The sequence below is a fragment of the Gekko japonicus genome, unplaced genomic scaffold (assembly GCF_001447785.1).
Source record: "Gekko japonicus isolate JY-2015 unplaced genomic scaffold, Gekko_japonicus_V1.1 scaffold24, whole genome shotgun sequence".
Lineage (NCBI taxonomy): Eukaryota > Metazoa > Chordata > Lepidosauria > Squamata > Gekkonidae > Gekko > Gekko japonicus.
The window spans coordinates 513963-540142 of record NW_015164665.1 but is presented as its reverse complement, the minus strand read 5'-3'; the positions used below and the strand labels follow the sequence as shown (position 1 = coordinate 540142).

Below are 26180 nucleotides of genomic sequence, written 5' to 3'. Positions count from 1 at the left end.
AATCTTTGGTATTCCCGAAATTTTTCAGTTCCATTATATTCTATGGGGTAATTGTAGTAAGTGGCAAAAATCTCCTAACAAGTATTCAGGGGGCTGGGGGGGGAGGGGATTTGAGGTAGAGGCACCAAATTTGTAGTGTAGCTGCTGGAGCCTCTCCCCAAAAGACCTCCCAAGTTTGGAAAAGATTGGACCAAGGGGTCCTATTCTAGGGGCATCCAAAGAGGTTGCCCCCAATCCTCCATTGTTTCCTATGGGGATGGAGAAAAGGCAGGCAGCAGTGTCTCAAAGAAGTCAACAGCCAAACACACAACAGCACGCAACCACTGAAAAAAAGGTGGTGTGAGGGGGCATGTTTGCCAGGCCAGCAGCAGAACCAGTGCAGTGTGCCCCCCAGAACCAGTGCCACTGTGGCAGTCAGTGCCCAAACTCAACAGGACTCAGGTCAAATCAGAGAATCTCTGCAGTATAACTACAACTACAAACCAACAATCCCAGAAATATAACTCACTGAAATTTTTTTTAAAAAAACTGCAACAGGCACAAAAGCATGAACCAGAAATAACTAGAAAGAGAGGCCCAAGAAAGCCTGCCTAGGCCCCAGGCAGAAGGTCTAGTCAGTATAAACCCCACCCCAAAGCCCCAAGAAGCTAAGAAATAAAGAACCCACCAACCCACAACAAACTAAGAAAAGTTTTTAAGAAGTAGCCCTAATATAAGTCAAACCAGTGATGTCTTCTTCTCTTCAGTCTTCTTCTGTTGTCTTGATCTGAAGTAGTCCAAGTCAGCAGCAGCAGGAAAGCAGGCTCAAAGCAGTGACTGAAGCAGAAGCCAGCCACACAATCTCCAACCCGGGCTCTCTCTTTGCAGCAGGAACAGGAATGGAGTCAGCCAGCCAGAGACCCCTGCTTTTATGTTCTCTGGGCATACACAGAAGGATTTCAGAAAGGAACAAACTTCTGTGATTGGCCAGAGAGCAGTATGCCAAATTCTATTGGCCAGTGCTCCTCCCCTGGGAAAGGAGCAAGCTAGTAGTTGGGCTTCAACAAATGAAGCCAGCAGCAACAACAGCCTTGCAAAAAGTTGCAAACTGCAATGGCATTTGCTAATGCATTGCAGTGATTGGCTGTCTCCAAGGTCTCTCTTCCCCCTCCCTCCTGGAAAGCAGAGCAAAAGGCAGGAAAAGAGGCAAAAACAACTGGGAAAAGAAGGTGAGTGGAGCCCTTTAAAGTTTATAGCCGCCCAGAGCCCATTTTCGGTAAAGCCAAAAAAAGCCAAAAAAAACCCCCCCCCATTTTTGGGTTTTTTCAGCATTCAGTATTCTGCAGCCACATCAGCTCAGGGGAGCTGATTCAATATGCTGAATACACGAAAAATGCCAAAAATTTTTTTTTGGGGGGAGTTTTGGTTTAGCTTTACCAAATGCTCACCCCTAGTGTAAATGAAATGTGACTCTCATATATGTTGGAAGTTTGAACGGCCTGATAGTCTGCACCATCCCCGTTGTAGGGATTTACAGATATGGATATTTTAATCTTGGTTGTTTTTGTTATTTTTTGTTTGTTCATGGTTGGGAAGAACATTTTCATCCCATGTATTTTTATAGACAAATTTTCTATTTTTGTATATATTTTTAATATTTTTATCCAATTGATGTCAAAGCTGGCATTAATTTTAATGGCAATATTTCTGTTGAACTTTGTAAATATGACTGCAAAAAAGGATAATCTGCCTTGCATTCTATGAAAAAAACCCTGTGAAAGGAACTTACAAATCAAAACAGAGTTGCCAAATAGTTCAATCATATGAATTTAGAACTCCATTGTACTAATGGACAGTATTTCTGAGTAACCAACAAACTTCAGTCTTATGTGAAGTAAGTTTTTCTGATTATTGTGGTGGCAAAGTTGTTTCTCCCTTGTGCCTCTATTTTTTATTGATTAAGTTTGATGTCATGTTGTACATCTCTGGTTGCAGCTCATCTTTTAGCACCGTGAGACGTCTTAAGCTGACATAGTTGTTCTAGCATCTCCTGTAACAGTTTCTGCAGAGAAGAAAGCAAACCTTTTTTGCTTTGTAGTATTTACTCTTTGTGTGCATGCAGGTTTATGGGTTGTGTAGTGTATATATAACTGTATCCAGTGTGTACCTTTATACAGACCTGAGTAAAAAGTTGTTGATACTTGTGCATTTTGCTTGTGAGGTGATGCACATTGGAACAAAAAATCCCAACTTGAAGTATATGCTCTTGGGATCTGAATTTGATGAGACAGAGTTAGACAGAGACCTTCGGGTCATAGTGGATAGCTCAATGAAAATGTAAACCCTGTATCCTGCAGCAGTGAAAAGGCAAAATCTATGCTAGGAATTATTAGGAAATGAATTGAAAATAGACAATGCAATTCGGAACCCTCAAGGACTTCTAGAAGGTATCTCATTTTCCCTTCCCCCACTATTTCCTCTTTCTTTCCCTTTCCTGAAGGCCCCCAAAGACTCTCCCCTATTCCTGCTTCTTTCTCTCCTTAGGGTTGCCAGCTACAGGTTCGGCAATTCCTGGAGATTTGGGGGTACAGCCTTGGGAGGCAAAGTTTGGGGAGGGAAGCAACCTCAGCAGGGTATAATGCCATTGAGTTCACCCTCCAAAGCATCCATTTTCTCCAGGGGAACTGATCTCTTTCATATGGAGATTAGTTGTAATACTGGGTGATCTCCAGCCCCCACCTAGAGATTGACAACCCTAGTTTCCATGTACGAAATGGCTGCTTTTGAGGATGGAGTCTGTGGTATTATACTCTTTTCCCCTCCCCTCCTCAAACCTCATCTTCCTTAGGCTCCACCACACAATCTCCAGGTATTTCCTAACCTGTAGGTAACCCTATCTTCTTCCCACTCCACAGCCAAAATACCCCTATCTACCCTCTGTCTTAAGCTTCCCCCCAGGCAGCCTCTACCTAGAAAACTGGTGGTCCAGTTTTATTATGCCGGCCACTGGGCAAGGCCCACTTGCATTGTAGGGAACCCTCAAAGACTTGGGTGGCATCTCACTTTCCTCTGTATCCCTTCCCCACTCTGTCCCCTCTGTCCCTCCTCCTGGCAATCCCTTTCCATGCCTCATTTTCTCCTTCTCAGCCATTCACCAACCTGCCTTTTATCTGTCTACCATGTTCAGTTGTATTTATTATTTAGTTACTTCAATCATATCCCACCTTTCTCCACAGAGGGGACCAAAGCAGCTTAGATTATTCTCTTCTCCTTTTTCTCCTCACAACAACCCCATAAGGTAGGATAGGTTGAAGGCATGTGACTGGCCCCCAATCATGCAGTGAGTTTCCACATCAAGATGGGGATTCAAACCTGGGTTTGAATCACAAATCTTATTAACAATTGTTGCAAAACTCAAAGTCAAACAGAAGAGCCAACAGAGGGTAGCAGCTAGACAAAATAACTGTGTCATAATAAGTGATTTTAACTACCCACACATTGATTGGGTGAATATGTGTTCAAGTCAGGAAAAATAGATTGAGTTTCTAGACACTCTCAGTGACTGTGCTATGGAGTAGATGGTCATAGAACCTATCAGGGGAGAGGCAATCCTGGATTTGGTCCTAAGTAACACCCAAGACCTGGTGAGAGATATAAAAGTGATTGCACTGCTTGGCAACAGTGACCATAATGTTATTGAGTTCAACATTTGTATAAATAGGGAGTTGCCCAAAAAGACTACTTTTAACTTTAAAAGGGGTAACTTCTCTGAAATGAGGGGACATGTGAAAAGGAAACTCAAACGAAAAGTAAAAAAGGTCAAAACCATTGGGGACTGTTGGAGACTATTTAAAACTACAATTCTAGAAGCTCAGATAAAATATATACCACAGGTTAGGAAAGCCACAAATAGGTATAGAAAAAGGCCTGCATGGTTAACAAAGTAATGGAAGCTGTAAAAGGAAAGAAGGATTCCTTTAAGCGGTGGGAAGCTAGTCTCAGTGAGGTTGATAAAAGGGAACACAGGCTGTGGCAAATAGGCACATACTGCAAAAAACATAAAAGGTAAAGGTAAAGGTTCCCTTGCTCGAAAGCCAGTTGAATCCGACTCTAGGGTTGCGGTGCTCATCTCCGTTTCAAAGCCGAAGAGCCAGCACTGTCCGAAGACGTTTCCGTGGTCATGTGGCCGGCATGACTAAACACCAAAATGCACGGAACGCTGTTACCTTCCCACTGAAGTGGTACCTATTTATCTACTTGCAATTTCTTGCTTTTGAACTGCTAGGTTGGCGGGAGCTGGAACTAGAGATGGGAGCTCACTCTGTCATGCGGCACCCAGGTCTCGAACTGCTGAACTACTGACCTTCCACAGCCTGCAGTTCAGCGTCTTAACCTCCTGACAAAAATCTTTCATTAAACTCCTGAGGACTGGATGGTAGCTAGTGTCACTCTTTAAAAAGGGTTCCAGATGAGATCCAGGAAATTACAGGCCAGTCAGTCTGATGCCAATACCACGTAAGCTGGTGGAAACCGTTATTAAGGAGAGAATTAGGAGGCACATTGATGAACAAAACCTATTGAGGCAGATTCAGCATGGGTTCTGTAAGGAAAGATCTTGTCTCACTAACCTGTTCGTGTTCTTTGAGGGAGTGAACAAACATGTAGACAAGGGGGGGACCCAATAGATGTTGTTTACCTTGACTTCCAGAAAGCTTTTGATAAAGTTCCTCATCAAAGGCTCTGTCACGGCTCAGGTGGGGTGTCACCTGACGCTGCCACCACTCTGGTTCCAGGCTCCCTTGAGAAGGCCCAGAGCACCCTCCCAGAATTTTCTGACCTCCCTTTAATAATAGGCGTGAGGACCAGGCAGAGTGAACGATGAAAATAGTTTATTTTATAGGAGGCCAAAAAATAATTTGCAGAATAATAACAGTAAATGGGTGAAAAGAAAAGAAATCAAATGCCCTTACACTTCTAAATATACTATCCCTAGCTCACTATCTGCAGTGGCCTTAGACTACTCACCCTTCCCTCAGGATGAGGGTTTCTTCCTGCAGCAGCCTTCCTTCTGGCTCTGCCCTCTGGGAAGAAGAACAGCATTTCCTGCTGCTCCAGATCTTTTATTCCAATCACAAACTGGCTAATTAATAGGAAACAGAGAGTAAGTATAAATGGGCAGTTTTCACAGTGGAGGTTGGTAAGCAGTGGAGGTACCACAGGGCTCAGTACTGGGTCCAATGCTTTTTAACTTGTTCATTAGTGATTTGGAGTTGGGAGTAAGCAGTGAAGTGGCTAAAGTTGTGGATGACACAAAATTGTTCAGGGTGGTGAGAATCAGGGAGAATTGTGAGGCACTCCAAAGGGATCTGTTGAGGATGGGTGAGTGGGTGTCAATGTGGCAAATGGGGTTCAGTATGGCCAAGTGCAAAGTGGTGCACATTGGAGCCAAAAATCCTAATTATAAATACACATTGATGGGGTCCGAACTGCTGGAGACTGACCAAGAGAGTCATAGTAGATAACTCACTAAAATGTTGAGACAGTGTGCAACTGCAATAAAAAATGCCAGCACTATGCTGGGGATTATTAGGAAGGGAACTGAAAACAAATCAGCCAGTATCATAATGCCCCGGTATAAATTGATGGTGTGACCTCATTTTGAATACTGTGTGCAAATCTGGTCACCACACCTCAGAAAGGATATTACAGCATTGGGGAAAAGTGCAGAAAAGGGCAACTAGAATGATAATAGGGTTGGAACACTTTCCCTATGAAGAAAGGTTAAAACGCTTGGGGCTCTTTAGCTTAGAGAAATGACGACTGAGGGGTGACATGATCAAGGTTTACAAGATTATGCATGGGATAGAGCAGGTAAAGAAAGAAGTAGTTCCCCATTTCTCACAGTACAAGACCTCATTGGCACGCAATGAAATTGCTGAGCAGTCGGATTAGAATAGATAAAAGGAAGTACTTCTTCACCCAAAGAGTGATTAACACATGGAATTCACTACCACAGGAGGTGGTGGCAGCTACAAGCATGGGAGGCTTCAAGAGGGAAATGAATAAACATATAGAGCAGAGGTCCATCAGTGGCTATTAGTCACAAGGTATAGATAGGAATTTTTGGTCTGGGGCAAGTGATGCTCTGTATTCTTGGTGCTTGGGGGGGCAACAGTGGGAGGGCTAGTTTCCTGGCCCCACTGGCAGACCTCCTAATGGCACCTGGTATTTTTGGCCACTTGTGACAGAATGTTGGGCTAGATGGGCCATTGGCCTGATCCAACATTGGTTCTATTGTTCTATTATGTTCTTACATTTAGGAGAGAAACTGTTTCTTCACCACTGAGCTAGCTGACCATTGTTCTCTGTGGTCCACTCTTGACTTTCTTGTGGCTGATCTAGTATCTTTTCCCCCCTCATGCGCACACTCTCAGACTCATAGGATGGCTGGTCACAGACCAAAAGGGAGTAGAGACTGGGGACACAAGATGGAGGAAAAATCGTAATGGCAAAGGTCTGTTTATATGGAATGCAAGTGCTTTGATTTTTTTTCTTTCTCTATTCCAGGCAGTGGATCGTCCAGTTCAAGGTTGCCTTCTGTTCCTACGGTTTCTTCTGTGCCTGAGGATTCTGCTTCAAATATGAGGTATTATTTAAAATAAGTATTAACACTTGCACAAAACAATGTATATAATTTCCTTATTTTAAAATGCTTTTGAAATGCACTTTACTTGGATCGTGCTATTTCAGTTGATTCCTGAAGAAAGCTTAAGATGTCTATCACTGTCTGCTTCTGACACTTAAATAGAAATAAGTCCCAGTGGCATTTAGCTCTGGGTTTGCCGTTCTGATTCCTGCATTTTATACTTTTACATTTGTTTTTCAACTTACAGAATTTTAGGTTCTTCAGCCATTTAATCTTCTACATCTTTTAGTATTACAGAGAGACTTGAGCATGCTTTGGAAAAGGCTGCCCCTCTTCTGAGGGAGATATTTGTGGATTTTGCTCCTTTTCTTTCTCGTACTCTTTTGGGTAGCCATGGGCAAGAGCTACTGATAGAAGGTACAAGTAAGTTCCCATTTTTTAATGCTTTCTATGCTTAAGAATGTTTATATTTAAGAAAATGAATAAAGTTTCAGATTGGCATTGATATCACTTTTCATCTTACTTTTAGACAGACTGAAATGTTTAAATAATATTCAAATCATGTGATAACCCTCTAGTTGTCCTGCTATTAAAGTTCTCATCATGGGATGGTTTTGGAAGTGATATGGTTTGGACCAAAAGAGCTCTGTGTGCCTGCCCTGGGAGCAGAGGTCCTGGAAATTCCTTGTGCACAAACTTGTCGCTATGTTCTGCTTTCTCAGTCTCTCAGCCTTTGCTGCCTTAGCCCCTCTGATAAGCTACTTCTTCCATTGAATTCTTTATGTGCTCTCTTCATGGTTAGTACCAGGATATGTGCATACTTCAAGGGGCTGTACTAATTTTGCTACCAGTCCAGCCACTCCCCGCCCCCTGTCTCTTGGAATCTGCTGCTACTTTGTTAAGGGATCAGGCAAAATTTATTGGACCTCAGAGTAGATTTCTTATTCCTGTCTCCATGTGCACATGATCCCACTGCATCCATAAAACCTCATTATTTAAGAAAGAAGAAAATATATCAGTTTCTAAAATGATATAAATAGATCAGTTTGTAGAAACTACCTTGGAGCCTGGGTCAGGATGCCTGCAGATGAAGTGTCTCCATTTCCACCCTTATGTTTGGGGCTTAATCTGCTATATCTAAAATGCATTCTGGTCAACTTCTCTTAGAAGGAAGCTATTGTTCTCCAACTGTTTGACAGCATTATTAACAGGATTTGATGTGGAAATGCTATTGCCATAACGCAAGGCATTTTCAAACCTAAAAATAACAGAAAATTGTGATCAGTCTACGGTGATACTAGCTACTTAGTACTGGATTTAGTTCACAAATCAGTAACCCTTGTGGATGCAGTTCACACATGTAATCTGACATTAGGTTTATGCCATTAGCAAGACATAAAGACTACAGATCTGAGTCTACAGTGATACTAGCTACTTAGTACTGGATTTAGTTCACAAATCAGTAACCCTTGTGGATGCAGTTCACACATGTAATCTGACTTTAGGTTTATGCCATTAGCAAGGGTGAGACACTGCAATCTTACAAAAGAGTTTATGCATGCTACTTAGTACTGGATTTAGTTCACAAATCAGTAACCCTTGTGGATGCAGTTCACACATGTAATCTGACTTTAGGTTTATGCCATTAGCAAGGGTGAGACACTGCAATCTTACAAAAGAGTTTATGCATGTATACTTAGAAGTAAGTGCCACCATATTCATTGAGGCTTACTCCCAGGTAAGTCTGCATAGGACTGCAATTTAACAAGGAGTCCAATCTCCCAGTGGATCACATTTTTTAATTGACTTTGGTTCTTGCCAATGCCATGGATATGCTATTAGACTCGATTAAACTAACTAACTTGAGCTCGTGGGAGGAAAGGCATGAAACAAATATTTAATAAATAAATAAATGCATGTCTTCTATTCCTTGATGTCAACTACACATCTTAATGCCTTTTAAAAACCAAAGGCATTAATATCAGCACCTGATGAGATGTGATTTTGTTCTGATCTTAAACAGGACAAATGTATTAGCATTATTTCTCAAGCAGCAGAATCTCTGAATGATTAAGGTGTACTGGTTAAAGCAGCCACATGTATTCAGTTGAGCAACTTAAGTTATTGTATAGTTTGATACTGTAGAGATTGAGACCCATTTTTCTCCAGTATTTTGCAGACTGAAAGAATTAAGGAAAACTACATGTAAAAGTTTAGGGGGAAGCAATTTGTAGTGTAGAACTACATGAGAGGAGAAAGTGGTTTGTAGAGCAGAGAAACAGAAGAGCAGGAAATGCACAGTACCTTTGAACATCTGAGACTGATTTGCAAAGAGACTTGGCTCACAACAAAGCAGGCAGATGGTGGTCTTTTCTGGGCAAAACTAAAGTACAGAATTACTTTAAGCAGAAATTATTTGTGAACTAGACAATCTAGGTTTAAAAGTTCTGTTCCCTTTTTCTGGATGGTGGTTTTTAGCTTAACTATTCTCATGTCGCCTCTCTCTCACCATTGACTTTTGTTGCCAGTTATGATGTTCACTTTTCACTTAGGTGTCCAGTTTCTAAGAATCATCAGGAACGTATGTCATGCCTTGAGCTTAGTGCTTCTCTTGACCATCTCACTTAACTGCCTGTGGGGGCAGTATGTGATGCTATTGTGACACACAAATACACTCAAACACACACGCACATAGAGTCTTAAGTGTTTTGTTTAGCAAAGAGGCTGGTAACTGTATTAGACATTCAACAATGACCTATATTGTCTCTTTTCTCTTTGAGCATCTACAAAGAGCAGGTAGCTATTGGTTAACTGAGTAGGTAGCCTTTTTTTAAAAAGGTAGCTTTACTGACCCAGTTGCATGCTAAATATTAATAAATATACCCACTGTTGGATGACTGACCATTGTAAATTTCAATGAAGATGAATTTAAGAGTCATGAAACAATGTGTTGAAACAATTTAAACCATATTTTGTACATATTGTTGGCATTTTAAGGACAAGTGGCTGACACAGGTGAATTTCTAAATATGTAAAACTGGGAAAATGCGTTCTGGCAAAAGATGATGGCACAGATATAAATATGTGCTAGGTTATTTTCAGCTTTGGTTCTTAGGTGGTCACAATAGGAGGTATATTATTGTGGCTTCTTGTTCAGAAAAAGATAGTGTCAGTTCTGACTTGATTTTTTTCTGATTCACTGAATGTTTACAGTTCCTGGCTTAGTAAACTTCTCCTGTTTTAATAATAATTAAATAATCTGAAAATGATCAGGGAAAATGCTGCCATTCCGTATATCCATTTAGGTCATGATATTACCTTTTTATATAATACATGGAATACTGGCATGAAGTGTGAATTGCTAATAATAACAAAATTAGTTTATAAACTAATCACAAATATATAATAGGCTACTGCTTGCACCCCCCCCCCCAGCTTAGGTGAGGGTCAAGGGTCAAAGTACTAATAAGAGTGTTTGGGATGTCTGCTGCCATGAAACAAAATGGAAACTTGATTGATAGCTGGAGGGCTGAAGGGGGAGAGCTCAATGGAGAAAGCAAAGGTCATAGAGCCATTTCCCTTCTGTGCATATATAATGATCAACTCACTTCAAGGTGAAGAAATGTAAGTACTATAAATCAATATACCATATGCTATGTATGCTTTTATTAACTTAGAACACAAATATTTGTGTAATCTCAGCCAAATAGCTCTGAGGCATCATTTTATATCAAAAAGCTGCATGTCAGTGATGAAATTGGTGTCTACTTTAAGCACATTTTATACTGATATATTAGTATTTGAAGAGTAATACTAAATGATGCTGTAAGGTTTCTCCTTTTCTTATGAAAACCATACTGACCATACAACTGCAGAACTAATCAAATTGGATCTCAAGTAGAATTTTCATTACGTAAAATAATGGCAACATACACCCAAGTATCTATTAAATTCCTTTTTTCCTCTTTTTCTTTAGGTCTTGTATGCATGAAATCTAGTAGTTCAGTTGTGGAATTGGTCATGCTACTTTGTTCTCAGGTGGGTTACAATTGAGTGGAAAGTGAATTGGTATTGTCAAGACCCCTGAAAATAGTTGTGCGACACGAGTTTATTGCACTGATGCTTTATTGTTGTAGTCTTCAATCCGTAATCAATTTGGGCTTGCAGTTAATACCAGCCTACAGTGTGTGACGCTGTATTAATTTTTTACCATGTCTGTGTGTCCGTCTTCTGCTTTTATTGTTCTCCACAATCCCCCCTTCTTTTTTAAGAACCCAAACAAAAAACTGATGCAACTAACCTTAGACTGGCAGATGACCCACTTGTATGTTCTAATTCACCAGCTGAAGATGAATGTTTTATGAAAACTGCATCCTATCTCACATGGTCAGCTGAGACAGGAAGCTATAATCTTGTTGTCTACATGATCTTTTACAATATTTCCATAACAGGAACACAAATGTTATCAACTGAGTTTATATTTAGTAGGTAAATTCAACTAGTAATATTTTGACATAGATATAGTAGTCTAGTTTTCCCACAATGTTGGAATTAATAGAGTTTGTCCCTTTGTATTTGTAAAGCAGTCTTTAAAATACATGGTGCTCCTTACTAATTGTCTTTGACAGATGTGGTGTGTTTGACAAATACTGTAAAAAAGTGAACTACAATTGCCATCTATTTTTTTTTAATTTGTGAAACACAATCACTTGCTATTCTGAAAAAACTGAATGTTAAACCTCACTTTGATTAACAGAAAATCTAACCTGAAGAATTAGAGTTGTCAACAAATAATAGTATGTAGTAGATCAAATAGCTGCACTTTACTCATCTCCTATTTTCCCCCTATTGTAATTATATAGGAGGTTTCTATTGAACTTTTCTTTTTGGCCTTTAAAAATGATACCTTCCTGGTAGTAAATTCCCCTACTTAAAACTTTAAAATAGCCTTTTTTAATGGGAAGGTTATTGGTCTAGAGGTCAAGGGTTTTGACCCATTTCAAAACCTTTGACCTTCATTTAAAGCCCTTATGGTTTACTTGCCTGACGAATAAGGATAATGTAAAATTAATGTTTTTTTACATCGATTTATTCGTTTTAGTGCCTATATTGCCAAATGTACTTAGACTTTGCTGATGGACATTTCATGAATACAAATGAAAGAATCATAGAAGGTGTGAAAAATCAATAACTGGCATTGAAAATAAAGTGCAATAAGAACAATTACTTCTGGAGATTACACCTAATGGATTTTTACAATGAACTAGTGAAGACCAGTTATGTTTCTAGCAGACTTCTTATTTAAAGCATGTAGTAAGAATCATGTTGACGCTGTTTCTACTTCCAAAAAGCTTATATGAATTTCTAGTTTTCCTTAACACCAAAAAATCAAATGTTTTTCATCTAAGCTGTAGCTCTTGGCTTTTTAAAAGAGTATTTTTATTTATTTACATTGTCATTTAAGGAAATGCACATGTCCTTCTTGAACTCTGAGCATTAGTTCTTAGCGTATACAAACATTTGGGTTAATCTTGTGGCTATAAAGGACTTTTTTTTGTTTTGGTTTAATGTTAGTTTTCCCCCCTGTTCTGATCAACTTCAAAATGTACGTCATGAATTGCATCTACCAGGATTTTCTCCACTGGACAGCGTAGGTGTTGATGCGATATAAAGTGGAGTAAATGACATGCTCTAATGTGCCTATTTGTCATACATGTCACATTGCTGTTTAATGGTAATCTAATCAAACACAGAATATGGCACTGGCTTAGTTGAGTTGGTAGCAATAAGAGATGTTGTTTTGTGTGAAATGGTTGAAGTACACTAGTGAAATAAACAGAACTAGTAGCATCCTTTCAGACAAAGACTGGTTATAATATTTTGAAGAATATGAAAATGTAATATAAAAATGAAGCAAAAATTAGCTCCAGATGTATACATATTTGAGTTAGGGTGATAATTACATTTCTCGCTTCAAATTTTCCTAATTCAAAGAGGTCAGTATGGCAATCACAAAAGTGATTTATTTTCTTAAGAGGTAAACTGTCTGTTGCTACATGAAAGCTTGAGAGATATGAAATTGAATTTCACCTCGACATTTTACAGATACTGGGAGGAGATGGGGTTGAGTTTGATTGATTTTTTTCTTTTTGTGGGACCAAGATAGGGAGTAAAGTGAAGTGACCCTCTTGCTAAATTTTTAATTAATTTTTTAAGAAGAGATGGAGAGGATGGAGTGCCAAAGATCGAAAGATCAGGTCAAAAACTAGTTTTTAATCACATAAATAATACAATATACTTACAAGTAAGCATCTGCAAGTATGATTTAAAACTTTATGAATTTGTTTGACATGTTAAATTATAGCACTGCTTTGATTAATATCTTTTGTGAACTGCACCTAATATATTGAGGTATTATGCTCTGTTAAAAGTATTCCTTATTTCAACATATTATTTTGTTTTGCTGTTAGTTTTTGACTGACATACTCTTTTCCAGATCAAAGAAGAAATCATTCTCGTTACCTCTTTTTTTCTGTTAAGAGTCTTATAAGAGTTCTTTTCTTTGTGTAATATAGTGAATGTATATTTCAGCAGTATTTGGCACCACTCATATATTCAGTACATTTGCAGCACTGTAGCTCTTTTCCTCCTGGTTTGTGAAAACTTTTAAGTATTTTAACATGGCTCATTTACTGTACCTAACAGCTTCTGTACAAAAGTATCCCAGCACTCATTGTAAAGCAGTTTTTAATTGACACTCAGTTGTGAAACCTTCATATAAATCTGTTGCAACATAAAGAAATAATGCATTCAGTATTAATGGAAAACTGTTCCTTCTTATTTGACATTAATATCATTTTTGAAAGAATCAACACTGCATTCAAGGCCACTTTATAAAAGCATTGCGTTGCTCATCCTAATTCAGTCTGACATACATTCCAATAACACTACCTCCCCTCCAGAGTTTAAAGCTAAATTTATGACTGAGCATTGTGAAGTGCATCATTTAAAAATGGTTTCAACCCAAAACATCTAATAAATAAATAATGTGTATGGCTACTCAGTAGTAGACTTTCCAGACTAGAAATCATTCCATCGGATACTCAACAGTCCACTATCATAGAGGGCTGTCAGATAAATCTTATAGTAGCTGCATTTATGTCCTGTAAATCACATGTTATTGTCTGAGCCTTCTGCCAGGTCATCTATTCTTTTCCCATTTATCAGAAATGCATACAGTACACTGAAACTAGAAGCACCTTCTAGTCTGGCCTAGCTTCCTGTCCAAGTAATTAAACCAGCCCAAAAGTGATATCCATAGCCTGATGTTGCTTTTAAATCATATGAGGATATATGTAGATCTATATCTATGCTGTTCTGGGATACTACTCTCATTTTGGGTATGATGATACTCTATCTGGAGTAAACCATTCTTCAGATTATTCAAAGTGAGTATTTGTGTCTTGTATAGATTCAGGTGTGCATAAAAACAGTGTCATGTTTACAGTAATTCAAAAGAACTGTTAACAGAGCTATTTGCTTAAATTTATTTCATAGCAGCTTATAAAAACGTAATTTTAAAAATCTGTTCTAAAATATTTGTTCCTTACAAATCTCTGCTTTAGGTCTTTTCTAGATAGAAAGTTGGGTAGATTGTATGATACTTTTGGCAAAGGCTGTGAGATCTTCTATGCCAATATGTATGTGCTACCTGTTGTCAAACAAGATCACACTTTCACTTAGATAAGTGATCTGGAGTAAACAACCTAAACTCAAAACCTCAAATAAGATTATTGGTCCACTGTAAAGTACGCATTATGCATTTTAGAAATTATTTATTCTATCACTGTCTACCCTAATTGTGATAATAGGAGGTCATAGCATATTGTGAGAGTCTGAAAGATGCATTAAGTAACTTTGAAAATGCAGCGAAAGATCTAATCTTGCTACATATGGTGCCTGGCTAGAATACTGGCTGAAAAAGTTGTACTAGCACTGCAGTATTCTTATGAAACCACCTGTGATTAGGCATAGCAATGAAGACTGTCTTGACCTGATTCACGCATTGTCCTAGCAGCTTGATTGCTGGTATGTTATTAAAGCAATGTTTAGTGCTTTTAAAGTATATAAACTTGTGTGGCAATACATTTTTACTAAGTTTCATCTTACAGTGGTGGGTTGTTTTCCTTGGTTTCCAATTGGTTGTGAATGTTTGGAAAATTATTCTTGTCTTGTGGGATTCTGAAAAAAATGCTTCTCATCCATGTGGCTAAATAGTTTCTTTGGATCGCAGCCAGCAGGGTTCAGTTTGTTCAACATAGGAGAATAATTATACCCAATCAGAAATATAAATTCCACAATTATTTTATTAAGTCAGTTCCTGGCTTTCATCACACATCCTGTCCTAAAATCTGGGAAGGTTGTAAACAGATGTAATATTTTTTAAGCATAGAGGTTACTTTGGACACACTCTGATATACTCTTGCTGAATTGAATCAAAATGTATCTCGAGCCGAGCTGTGAGATCAGTTCTGGAAGTCTGAAGCTATGCATTCTCCTGTCCATTTGGCGGGGGGGGGGGAACTGAGGGGAAGCAAGTTATCTTTCCCCAAGCAAACTGGCTTCCCCCTGCAGTCTTGTTGATTACTGCTCATCTCTTCCATAGGACTCAATAGAATCCCCTGAAAACCAACTCAGCTTTTATCTCTGTATAAAGACAGAAGAAAATTGCTCACAGTGAATATTCAATCTGTGGTTTTAAGTCCAGCTTTCTTGTGGTTTTGTGCTCCTCCCCCCCCCCCGTCCTGCGTGCTTCAGGTGGCTGTCTGCCTTTAAAAAAAATTAAGTGTTGTATAAACCTTAATGCATTTATATGTTTATTACCTTATTAAACGAGAAAAGGAAGTGTTACAATGCAGAATCTCTCCAGGGATTGTGGAAAGGGTGACATAATGGAAAGCCAGCCATTTGGCGCCATGCACAGCTGGCTTCTCTTTAAACTTGCAGAACTATAGCAGAGCTCAACCCTGAAAAGGAAAGACATTCAACTGTGTGAGGGTGCTTCCACAATGGCCTCCCTTCTCTAAAAAGCTACATGTGTTTTCATCTGTAGCTTGAGATTTGGAAGCTTCTGTACAGTGGCTTATTCCTGTGAAGTCCCATATGTGACACTGTACACATCCTCACTTGAACACAACAGGAAAGCAACTGTATTGTGTGTTTATGCACACTAATCTAAGCATTACTAGTCTAAGCATTTTAGGGACCAGAACTGCAGAGAGAAAAAATTGCCTTATTCTTGCATGTAAATATTTCATTGTTATTTCCAGTGAGTAAGGTTATTTGTGGAAAACAGCAATGCAGTTCTAAGTCACACACAGCAGATGTTAAAAAATGAAAGGCCATAATTTAAATAAAGAAGCATGGATTTTTCCTCCTAAACTTCAAGGTATCCTGTTGCTTCACCCGCACACTAGGACTTAAACAACCCCTACCACTTAAGGTGAATTTTGTGCTGAGAGAGCACACCCTGTGGTTTGGCAGTCTAGTCAGAAGGATGGTACCATGCTGGGTTTCTAACTGGATCTTTGAACAATATTCTCATGGGTGGTAAATGTAAAACAAAGTAATATCAACTGGCACTTAATTCTGTGAGCTCCCTGCTGATTGGGCTAGGCGGTGAAATAGAGCTCTTCCTGACAGGAAGTCAGCCTATAAGTGTGGAGACCCCTGAAAATAAAGTGTGCTTTAATTTGAGAACCTGCTGTTTTACAGCTTGCCTGTTTAATTTGAGAACTTAGCAAAAGGGGCTAGACTGGTGTGTGTGGGGGGGCTAAATGTAAGCTAGCTGTGGCGGCAGAAGGCTAGAAAGTCCAGAATGTAGCAACTGAGTACTTATTACACTGATTATAAATATGGGAGCAGCTATTTTAAGTTATCCTTAGATCATTTCTTAGTTTCAGGTCTCAGTTAAACCTGACAGTGCCATGGGTAAATCAGTGGATGTTTTCCACTGCTTTCCACAGTGGATGCATGGTCATATTTAAAGATGCTTAGTGCATTCACTAACCATATGCATGCAATATTAGCATGCCAGCAGTATGTATTCCTTTGCCCCAGACATCTAGCATGCTAATGCTATGCCCATAACAGCCAATGCACACAATACCCATGTTTTTGGCTGTTGACTTTATAACATACAGAAGCCATGCAATAATTATAGTAATACTCAGTGAATTGGGAGCCACATGTGGCTCTTTGAAGATCTGTGGATCTTCTGGACACTGCTCCCCCAATATGTCACTCACCCCATGTTTCAGAAAAGTGGGCAAGACAATTGTCTTTTAGAGCTTGTTAGACAACTTAGAGGTTGCCAAGTGGTTTCCATCTTGAAACAGCTGCCCCTGCAGGGGCTGGGAAACAGATAAGCTGTGTGCTGCAGATGTCATGCCAGGGATAGAATTAAAGGGTCTATCCTCTCCAACAACTCTCATCCCAGCACTCAGGTGGCTGTTGGAAGGGGAGCAAGATAGCCACAGAGAATAGCCACCACCACAGCAGTCACCTAGGAAAAGAGCAAGCAGGCCACAGTAGTGTGGTGGTGGTTGTACTTCATTTTCTCTATGGCCCCACTCCAGTCATCCTGTCACTCATTCTTTCACCTGATCTGTTGTGCCTCATGCTGAGGAGAAGATGAGAGGGAAGCCTTTCCTCTCCTTCCAGACATTCAAGGGCTAGCTAAGGGTCAACTGTAGTGGAGAAAGACAACCCTACATGTGAAGAGGTACTCTGGTAATTAAAAAATGTAGTTGTAAGCTTAGTAGTAACTATATTGTATTATTATTGTACGTGTGCATTTGGGTTGGTTTATAGGGCATATAGTGGCTCTTCTGTGGTAATTGCAAATGTGGCTCTCCATGTGCCATGGAGTGTTATAAAATGTTTTTTAAAGGATGCCTGGTAGAACTTAATTCTTATAAACCTATTTAGTATTACACAAGGTATTACTCCTGTTCATTTCCTTGTTGGCAGTCAAAGGTGTTTGTATATTCACTAGCACAACTGTCTGTAATTACTTGAAATTTAACTTGGATTCATCTTTCAAAGTATAAATGGTAATTAAACACATCCCTGTAATCTGTAGCTAACAGCAAATACTGAAATAACAATGTACATTAGGTATGTTTTGTGAGACAGCTTGGTCATAATGTGAAATACCATTGTGTCATGAAAAAGCCCCCTAGTTGGGGGGGGGGGGGGCAACGACCAGGAAGCCTGTCAGTTGCCTCCTTGTTCAAAGTGATGACATGATGGCTTCTTTCAAATATTTCAATAAACTGTGGTTCATTTAAACCACAGTTTGTTAAACCAACACTGTGTAGTCAACCAGATGGTTGTAACCACAGTTTATTCATAAGCCCAATTAGTCTGATCTTTCCCCTCCACCTCCAGACAGAATCCTGCAGTGCTGTTCCAACTCCATTGCATTGCCAGGTTGCTGGCAAAGCCTCACTATGTATGCAGCCACTTGCTGTTAACCCAGCTGTGAAGAGAGGCGGAATAGACAACAGTAACAAAATATTAATATTGTTACTCATTCTTTCACCTGATCTGTCATGCCTAAATCTATACTCATAATAACTTTGAACTCAGAATCTTGTGCACTGAATTGATACCTACGTGTGAGCTTCGTTGTATGACTCCAAGAAATCTTTTCTGTGTAATCATTCAATACAGATTCTGTCAATTTATGTACAAATAAGGATTCCCCCTCCCCTAGTTTCCTATGGCCAGGGTCCCATTTATAAAAATTACAAACCTAGTTCATCATAGGCAATGAATAAATGTGCAATAGCTTAATGTGCAAAGCCAGTTCGTATCTGAACAAGGCTACGTTTCTCTGTTGATGATTCCCTCTGTTGTGAAGCCAGGCTTCTTGTTTGTTCCTGCCTTGTGCTTTAGCCAGTTTGCTAAATCCATTTTGAATATTCAAAGAGGCAGTAGAACTCAGTTCCCAGGAGCAAAAATCCAGATCAGGGACACAGCATGCAGGGAGACAATGCTTAAGCTTCCCTCTGTCTCTCTCTCACCTGTACCCGATGGGCCAAATAGTACTCTAAGCAGCATTTCCTTACTGCATTTGCTTGATGACAGAGGGAAGAAGAGACATACATCTTAATGCATGTTTGAGCACAGTCTCTCCTTACACCATTGATTTTTCATAGAACTGAGGGGGGGGGGAGATCTTGAACTGAACTGTTGCTTATATTGATATTTAATATGTAGCCTTGCACCTTGTAGTGATACTAGAAATACTTCCAGGTACCAAAGTTCTGGTTTTTAAAGCCCTAAACATCCTAGGAACAGAGTCTGTCTCTCTCTCTTTCTCTCTCTCTGTCTCTCTCTCCCTCTCCCTCTCTCACTGTATTTTTTATGTATGTGGAAGTCATGGTGACCTCTGCTGACTCCTACTGGGGGCCTGGAGGATAATCAGAGAGGTGGCTGAATAAAGCCTGCCCCCACCTCCCGCCTCTGGTATTTCAAGGAGGTCTGCCAATCAAGTACTTGCCAGAGTCAACCCTGCCTAGCTTCCAAGATCTGATGAAAATGGGCTTGCCTGGGCTATCCAGGTTAGTGCAAAGAACAGAGTATTTCAATTGGGGCAGGGTATCCCCTGCTTTTGTGGGCTGCCGCTGGCCAGCAGGAGGAAATCCCCCCCAGAGTGACATTGGGTGATGTGCCAGCATCACCCAGAAGTGATATAGGCATGTCAGTAATGTCGGGGGGTGAACCTCTTGTTTTTGGGGGAAACTATGGTTTTACCATAGAGTTTTGCCCAAAAACCAGACTATCACTTATGATGTGCCTACGTCACTTCTGAGTGATGTCAGCACATTGGGGGTAATGCTCCCACCTCCCAGAGCATCTCCCCATCCCTCCGCCAGCATTTCAAAGAGACCTGGCAACCCTAATAACCACATGTTTCCGTAGGTCTCTGTCCAGCTCCTTAAAATATATTCCAGAGGCCCTGTGGACAGAGCATTCTGTACGGTGCACTAAATCTTAGCTCCTTCGTCATACTTACCTATCATAAGTCTGCTTAGATTTAGGCATCTAGTAGAGAATTTCCTAGACTTTAGTTTAATTTGTTGCTTGAGGGAAACTTTTGCTGACTGTTGACATCTTTCTTGGTTTTCATGTCTTTCAACAACAACAACAAAGATTTTTAATGTCAACTCCCATGGTGTGTTGTACAAATGACTGATTGTAGCATTGGTTGTGTATTTGTTTTTGTATTTTTATGTCTAGATTGTAAATTTGGTAGCAACTTTGAGATCATTCTGTGAGATAAGAATAAACATACTAATGCTTTTCAAATGGTGCTGTAGTATACTGAATGTTTTAAATGGCATATACATCTACTTTGTTAACCAATAATTCATAGGAGTAGGTTTAACATATGTCAAGGTCCAGTTTGCATACTCATTTTTCGTAAGTGATATGTACATAATCATGTGACAAATATTCACATATATATTTCATTATGTATGCACAGGGTTGGATAGTTTGGGTGGTTTTGTTATATGCTTAACCAGTGAACGGTATACATGTGGAACAAGTTGGTTGCATGCACCATATAGAACAAAAATGTAAGGTCTCTGGTTAGGAATGGTGTATACTTCCACTAGTGGTTCATAATCCTGAGGAGTATTGACTTTTTTGTTTCCATTCTAATGATCTTATAGCCATAGTGCATACTTTTTAAAGAGGCACCTTTACACCGTTAGGAACAAACTAGCATTAAAATTTAGAAAGTCTAACAGTACTTAGTTTGACAGTAGGAAATCTGTGTTTATATATTTTTAAAATGTTGTGCCTCAGTTTCACTGTCTAAAAGTTTGTAAATTGGACTGTCTCTCTAAATATTGAAATTAAATGCTCATTAGAAGGTAATTTCAGGTATTTACTGCACAACAATATAACACCAAGTTTATAGGAAGCCTGTTCACAGTGGAATACACCAAATGGTTAAACAGCAGGGAAGTCTTCTGCTTCTAGTTAAAAACTGCTGTTTCTGTGTGGCATATTTACAACTTATTTAATTCTTAATGTAGTGTGCTGTGGGACTGAGCATGCAAAAAACAGGAGAAAGAGCTCTGCTTTGTGTGTCCAAGGCTATTACTTGCTGTACAATAATAAAGGCACTATTTTATTGGGTTAGTTGTAATTAACTTCAGCACTATGCATTTATATAAATCATTCTCAATCTGTTTTCTTTAAATTTTCATTCCTAACATAGTTACTTTCCAACATTCTTTTTCTATAAAGAAAATGTTATAATAGTTGTTTCAAAATGTTCATCTGGAAGGTAATGATTCTAATAATAGCTTAATGTGCAAAGAAAGGCATTTAATATGGTGGGCTTTTAAAAGGTTGGTTACGATCAATATTTCGTATTTGAAAGATCCAAGTTTGACTTTCAGAGTTCAACGCAGATTTATCTATTGCCAAGATGTGTTCCCTCCACTTTGTTTTTTATGATGTTTTCAGTGTTTTTCTGCTTCTGTCTCATGATATAATGAACCTCAAAAATATGCTGATTACAGTAAAATCATAAAACTCTCCACTGGATCAAACCAAAGTCCAACATCCTGTTTCCTATAGTGGCCAACCAGACGCCCACTGGAAAACCTGCAGTACACTAGGGCACAGGTACCTGTAGCCTGTCCATCACCTCCCAGCAACTAGTTTTCTGTGCTACTGTCAGTGAATATGGAGAGGAGGGAACATGTAGTTACAATGCTACTAGCTGTTGATATACCTGTTCCCCATTAACAAAAGCCATGTAAACTCTTACTGGACCTTCCAAAATTAAAAAAAAATAGAGTGCAACTTTCCAAGTTCTCCAGAATTCTTTGTCAGGTTAGATATTAAAAAAGGAGAGGGTTCAGGCCGTTTTAAGGCCTCACCTGTAAACATAATGTGTGGATTGCTGAGCAGGTATGCAAATTTTAAATGATGCTGGTGTCAGGTTGCACCTTCAGCCGTCTGAGAAGCAGAGTATGAATATGCCTCACCCTTTTCAAACCACCCAAGCCAGTGGCCATCACTACATCTTGCAGCAGTGAGTTTAATGGGTTTGTTCTGCATTGTGTTGATGACCTTTAGTTGTGACCATTAACTTAATCTTGTGACCATCAACTTAATTGGGTATTCCCAAATTCTAGAGTGTGTATGTGTGTTTTTTTCATTTGTGTGTGTGAATGACTATGATCCACCATTACACTGGATCATCCTAGTTCCCCACAAACTGTGCGCATCTATGGAGTTTCATCCCATGCTCAGAAACCTATATGTATCTAATGGTACCTACTGAGCACATATTAGAACCTGCTATAGTACCTGTCCATGCTGATACAGACACAGGCATTCATTATTCTTAATATGAAATAAAAGTGAGTAGGGATATCATTGCTTTAACGTCTAGTAAAATGTGAATTAAAACATCACCCCCTTAATATTCTTTGGTATTGTCAATAGTGTTCTGACATAAAGCAATATGCATATAATTTCAGTGCAATGAAAATAAAAAAGTACTTACTGCTTCTGTCTGCGTACATGCTGTAGTTTTAAAGTCTTATAAAAATAATTAGCCACTATATAGTTATAATGGCAGCCTTGAACAATTTAGCCTGGAGCAGTCTCTAATGAACAGGGCTTGTTTTTTTCCATTTGGGCTTTAAGATTCCCTAAAGACTTGACTTCAGACCTCAGAGGGCAGCAGCTGCCATTTGTCTTGAGTACTGAAGTTGCCAAGCAGTCAGGCCATGTATTAATAGAACACATTTGTACAGATTCAGCACATAGAAGCTTGATAAAGAGTTAATGATGATCATCTGTTGAGAACTTGTAGGTGGGTAGACTGAAAGAAACTTCTATTACTCCATTTCAAAATCAAGCCCTCTGTACTGATTAGAGAGAGAATGTAGTCTGGCAGTCTTTTGTCAGAGCAGTAACAGAGAGCACACAGATTCACTCTTTACAGTTTTCAAAAATGGTTTTCCTGTAAAAATTCAACCAAAGCTGGTGAGTTTAAATGTGTGCCACATATCTATATATCTGTTTCTCAAGTGTGGCCCCCATATACGGATATCTGACTCTAAGCAGATGTTTTCGCAAACTTGGGCAGTTTACATTCTGCACTTACCTTTTCCTTCCTAGCTGATGGTGGCAGTGGACCCCGGAAGCCTCTCTGGGCCCAGCTGTGTGTGTAAGGTTGCCAGCTCTGAGTTGGGGAAATAGCTGGAGATTTTGGGGGTGGAGCCTGAGGAGAATCAGATTTGGCAAGGGGAGGCATTTCAGTGTCATAAACAATGTCATAGAGTCCACCTTCCAAAGCAGCCATTTTCTCCAGGTGAACTAATCTCTGTTGCCTAAAGATTAATTGGAATAGTGGAAGATCTCCAGCCACCAGCTGGAGGTTGGCAACCCTAGGTGTGTGGGAGCCTCTCTGGGTGAAGCTGCAGGATCGGCATCTGGGAGCTTCTCAGGGTCCACCTATGTCAACGTTGTTGTCCAGAAGCCTCTTTGCGCCCAGCCATATTGGCAGCAGTGTCTGGGAGCCTCTCTAGGCCTGGAACACCTCCCAGTTGCTGTGGATGCTGTGGCTGGGCCTGGAGCAGCTTCTTGATACTGTAGCTGCCATGACCAGTAAGGTAAGGGGGGAGAAAGAGAGAGGGGTGGAAATATTGACAGGAGGGGAGAAATAGAGAGGGGGCAGTTGACAGAGAAGGGGAGGAGGAGATTGATGGAGAAGGGATGGAGGGCAAAAGGGAGAGTGAAGTAGGTTAACAGACGGGGAGGAGGAGAAAGATGGGGAAGATTGTCAGAGAAGGTGTACTGGCTTGCAGGCTCCGCATATCAGGTGTCAGAAGTCAGGCAAAGCAGAGTTGTTCAGTCTAAGGTCAGGGTTCAAAAGTCAGGCAAAGCAGAGTCAGTAGTTTAGTATCTATCTCATACTCCTTACGTCCTCTCTTGTCTAGTTTTATAGCCCCACGCCTAAGGGACATGCTTGCAACCAGTTGCTGAGAACCAATCCTGCAACTATTCATCTTCGTTAGCAGCAGCAGTTGGTGTAAGGCCAGGAGGCATGTACTTTGCCATCTTGTCTGTAGCTCTGTTCTTAGCCTCCCTCTGTGGTGCTCTAAGGGTGTAGGTGATACTGGTGGGCTGGGAATGACCAATGGAGGTTCACCTGCTGAATCAAGGCTGAAAGGTGTCCGTGGCTCTGCACCAGCTATTGGCTGTGAATCCTGACAAGCCTGCAGCTCATTTTCCTGCTGGTCAGCTTCTCCTGTTAAGGCTGGCTACACAGGGCTCCTCTTCTCCCGAGGAGTCCTCACTATAGCTGAGCCCTAGCTGACTCATGACAGAAAGATAGGGAGAGAAAGAGAAAGGGGGAAGGTTGACAGAGAAGGGAAGGGGAAGAAAGAGAAGTAGGGAATATTGACAGAAGGGAGGGGGTGAGAAAGAGAGGGAAGATTGTTAGAGAAAGGGGGAGAGGGAAGGTAACAAAGGTTGCACTCTCCCCTTAAGTTTCTTGTGGGTTCCAACTTGTTTGTACATTATTATTGCAGTAGAATATGCTATTCTGTCTATATAACACAAAGTAACCATTGATAGTGGAGTTTTCCCTGGATCAGTAGGTTTGCTTTTTGACTAAATTAAACTTTGAGATTGAGACTGTGACTGGGCCTTGGTTTATGGAGCAGATCATTCCAGCCTTCCCCTTCCTGCTGTTTCTCCCTGTTTCTCCAATTTTCCTGCTTATAAGAGGATTCTTGGGAATAGCATGGGATACACCACAGGGAGCTGTAGCTGAACCCAGGGGAGTTTTGAAGCTAGGTAGAAAATCTCAGACCTTCCTTTTATATTACAGGAAGTGCCTTCCATTTGTCCAAGGGATGGCTGGATTGAACCGTCTGTATTCCGCAGCCTGATCCGATTTCCTAAAAGCATTGTCTAGTGGTCCATGTGTGTTCCAGTACTGGTAGACAATTCTTGTTTGGAGCTTCCTAATTTACTTAGATGGAGGAAATAGAACCATGTTGCAAGTATACACGTGACCAAACTGAGCATGAGATTCAGCCTGTGGCTTTAACTGGCTGTACCTGAATCCGTACTGGAGGTGTGCTCCAAGTGCTGTTGTATGGGACTGGTCAGCAACAGATGTTTTAGCTTTATACTTTTGTTTGGACTGGCAATTATATCAGCACTAAATATTTTAATTGTGGTTATACTTTGACAGTGGATTTTGAAATTTATACCCGGTCTGGAACTAACTTTTTCAGAAATAAATTGCACAGCAATGCCTGGACAACAGATTCCAGTGCTCCTGGGAAGGGGAAAGTACAGCAGTGGGTCCAGGCAGGAAGTAAAGGGAAGGATGTAGAGAAACAGGACAGCTCGGCACCCTTCCAGCCTGCGACCCATCCTGAAGGTTGTTGGCAGTGGGGCTAGGATGGATAACCCCCCTCTGTCATTGGTGTTGTGCAATGCCAGATTTATAAATAATAAGATTGTGGTCCTTTGGGACTTCCTAATGGAACAGCAGGTAGATCTGGCTTGCATGACCGAGACCTGGGTGCAAGATGGGGAGACAGTAGGTCTCTCCCAGCTAGCTCCTCCTGGGTTCTTGGTCCTACACTAATCATGGTCTAGGGGGTGGGGGGGAGGAGTGGCTATGTTCATTCAGGAGGCTTACTCCTTCAGGGTGCTCTCATTGATGGAGATCATGGGCCTTGAGTGTGCCAGTCTGGTACTGGAGACCGGGGAGAGTGTGACAATTTGTCTGGTGTACCGACTGCCGAATGCGCCGGCTGATAGCCTACCGTCCCTGATGGAGGCCGTATCAGGCTGGGTGCTGGAACACCCTAGGCTGATTGTCTTGGGTGATTTTAACGTCCATGCTGATGACGCGACTTCCACTCAGGGGGTGGACCTGGTGTTGTCCATGGCAGCGCTGGGACTCTCCCAACTTGTAATGACCCCCACTCACTGGTCCGGACACATGCTCGATTTGATTTTCACAGCTGGGGTAACAGTGGACCGGATTACTGCTTCGGCAGTACCATGGTCGGACCACCATGCTTTGAAGGCCCGTCTGAATGTGGCAAGCGGATTTTAGCTCGCCCGCGGAGCCAAATGGACCCAATGCAGCTTCAAATGGCTCTGCGGGATCCAATGCCCCCTGGCGGCGCATTGGATGAGCTTGTGGAAGACTGGCATAGCTGACTCTGCAGCTATCAATGAGATTGCTCCCCGGCGCCCTCTGCGCCCTCACTCTAGGCTTGCCCCCTGGTATACCCAGGGGTTGCGGCTTATGAAGCGAGAGCTTAGATGGTTAGAGAGACGGTGGCGTTGGGCTCCAGACGAGGCAAAAAGAACATCAGGGGGCGGTGCTTTCCCCAATGCTCTTTAATATCTACATGTACCCCCTCGCCCAGATTGCCCGGAGGTTTGGGCTGGGATGTCACTAGTACGCTGATGACACCCA

General features: G+C 40.7%; 1 protein-coding gene across 1 annotated transcript in view; it reads left to right on the top strand.

Annotated features, from left to right (window-relative positions):
• The window catches only part of LRBA (LPS-responsive vesicle trafficking, beach and anchor containing), a 558585-nt gene that overhangs the window by 141968 nt on the left and 390437 nt on the right, over positions 1–26180 (top strand). The window contains 3 exon segments of the mRNA XM_015409048.1: positions 6547–6625; positions 6915–7048; positions 10602–10663. Coding sequence (XP_015264534.1) covers positions 6547–6625; positions 6915–7048; positions 10602–10663 — 275 coding nt within the window.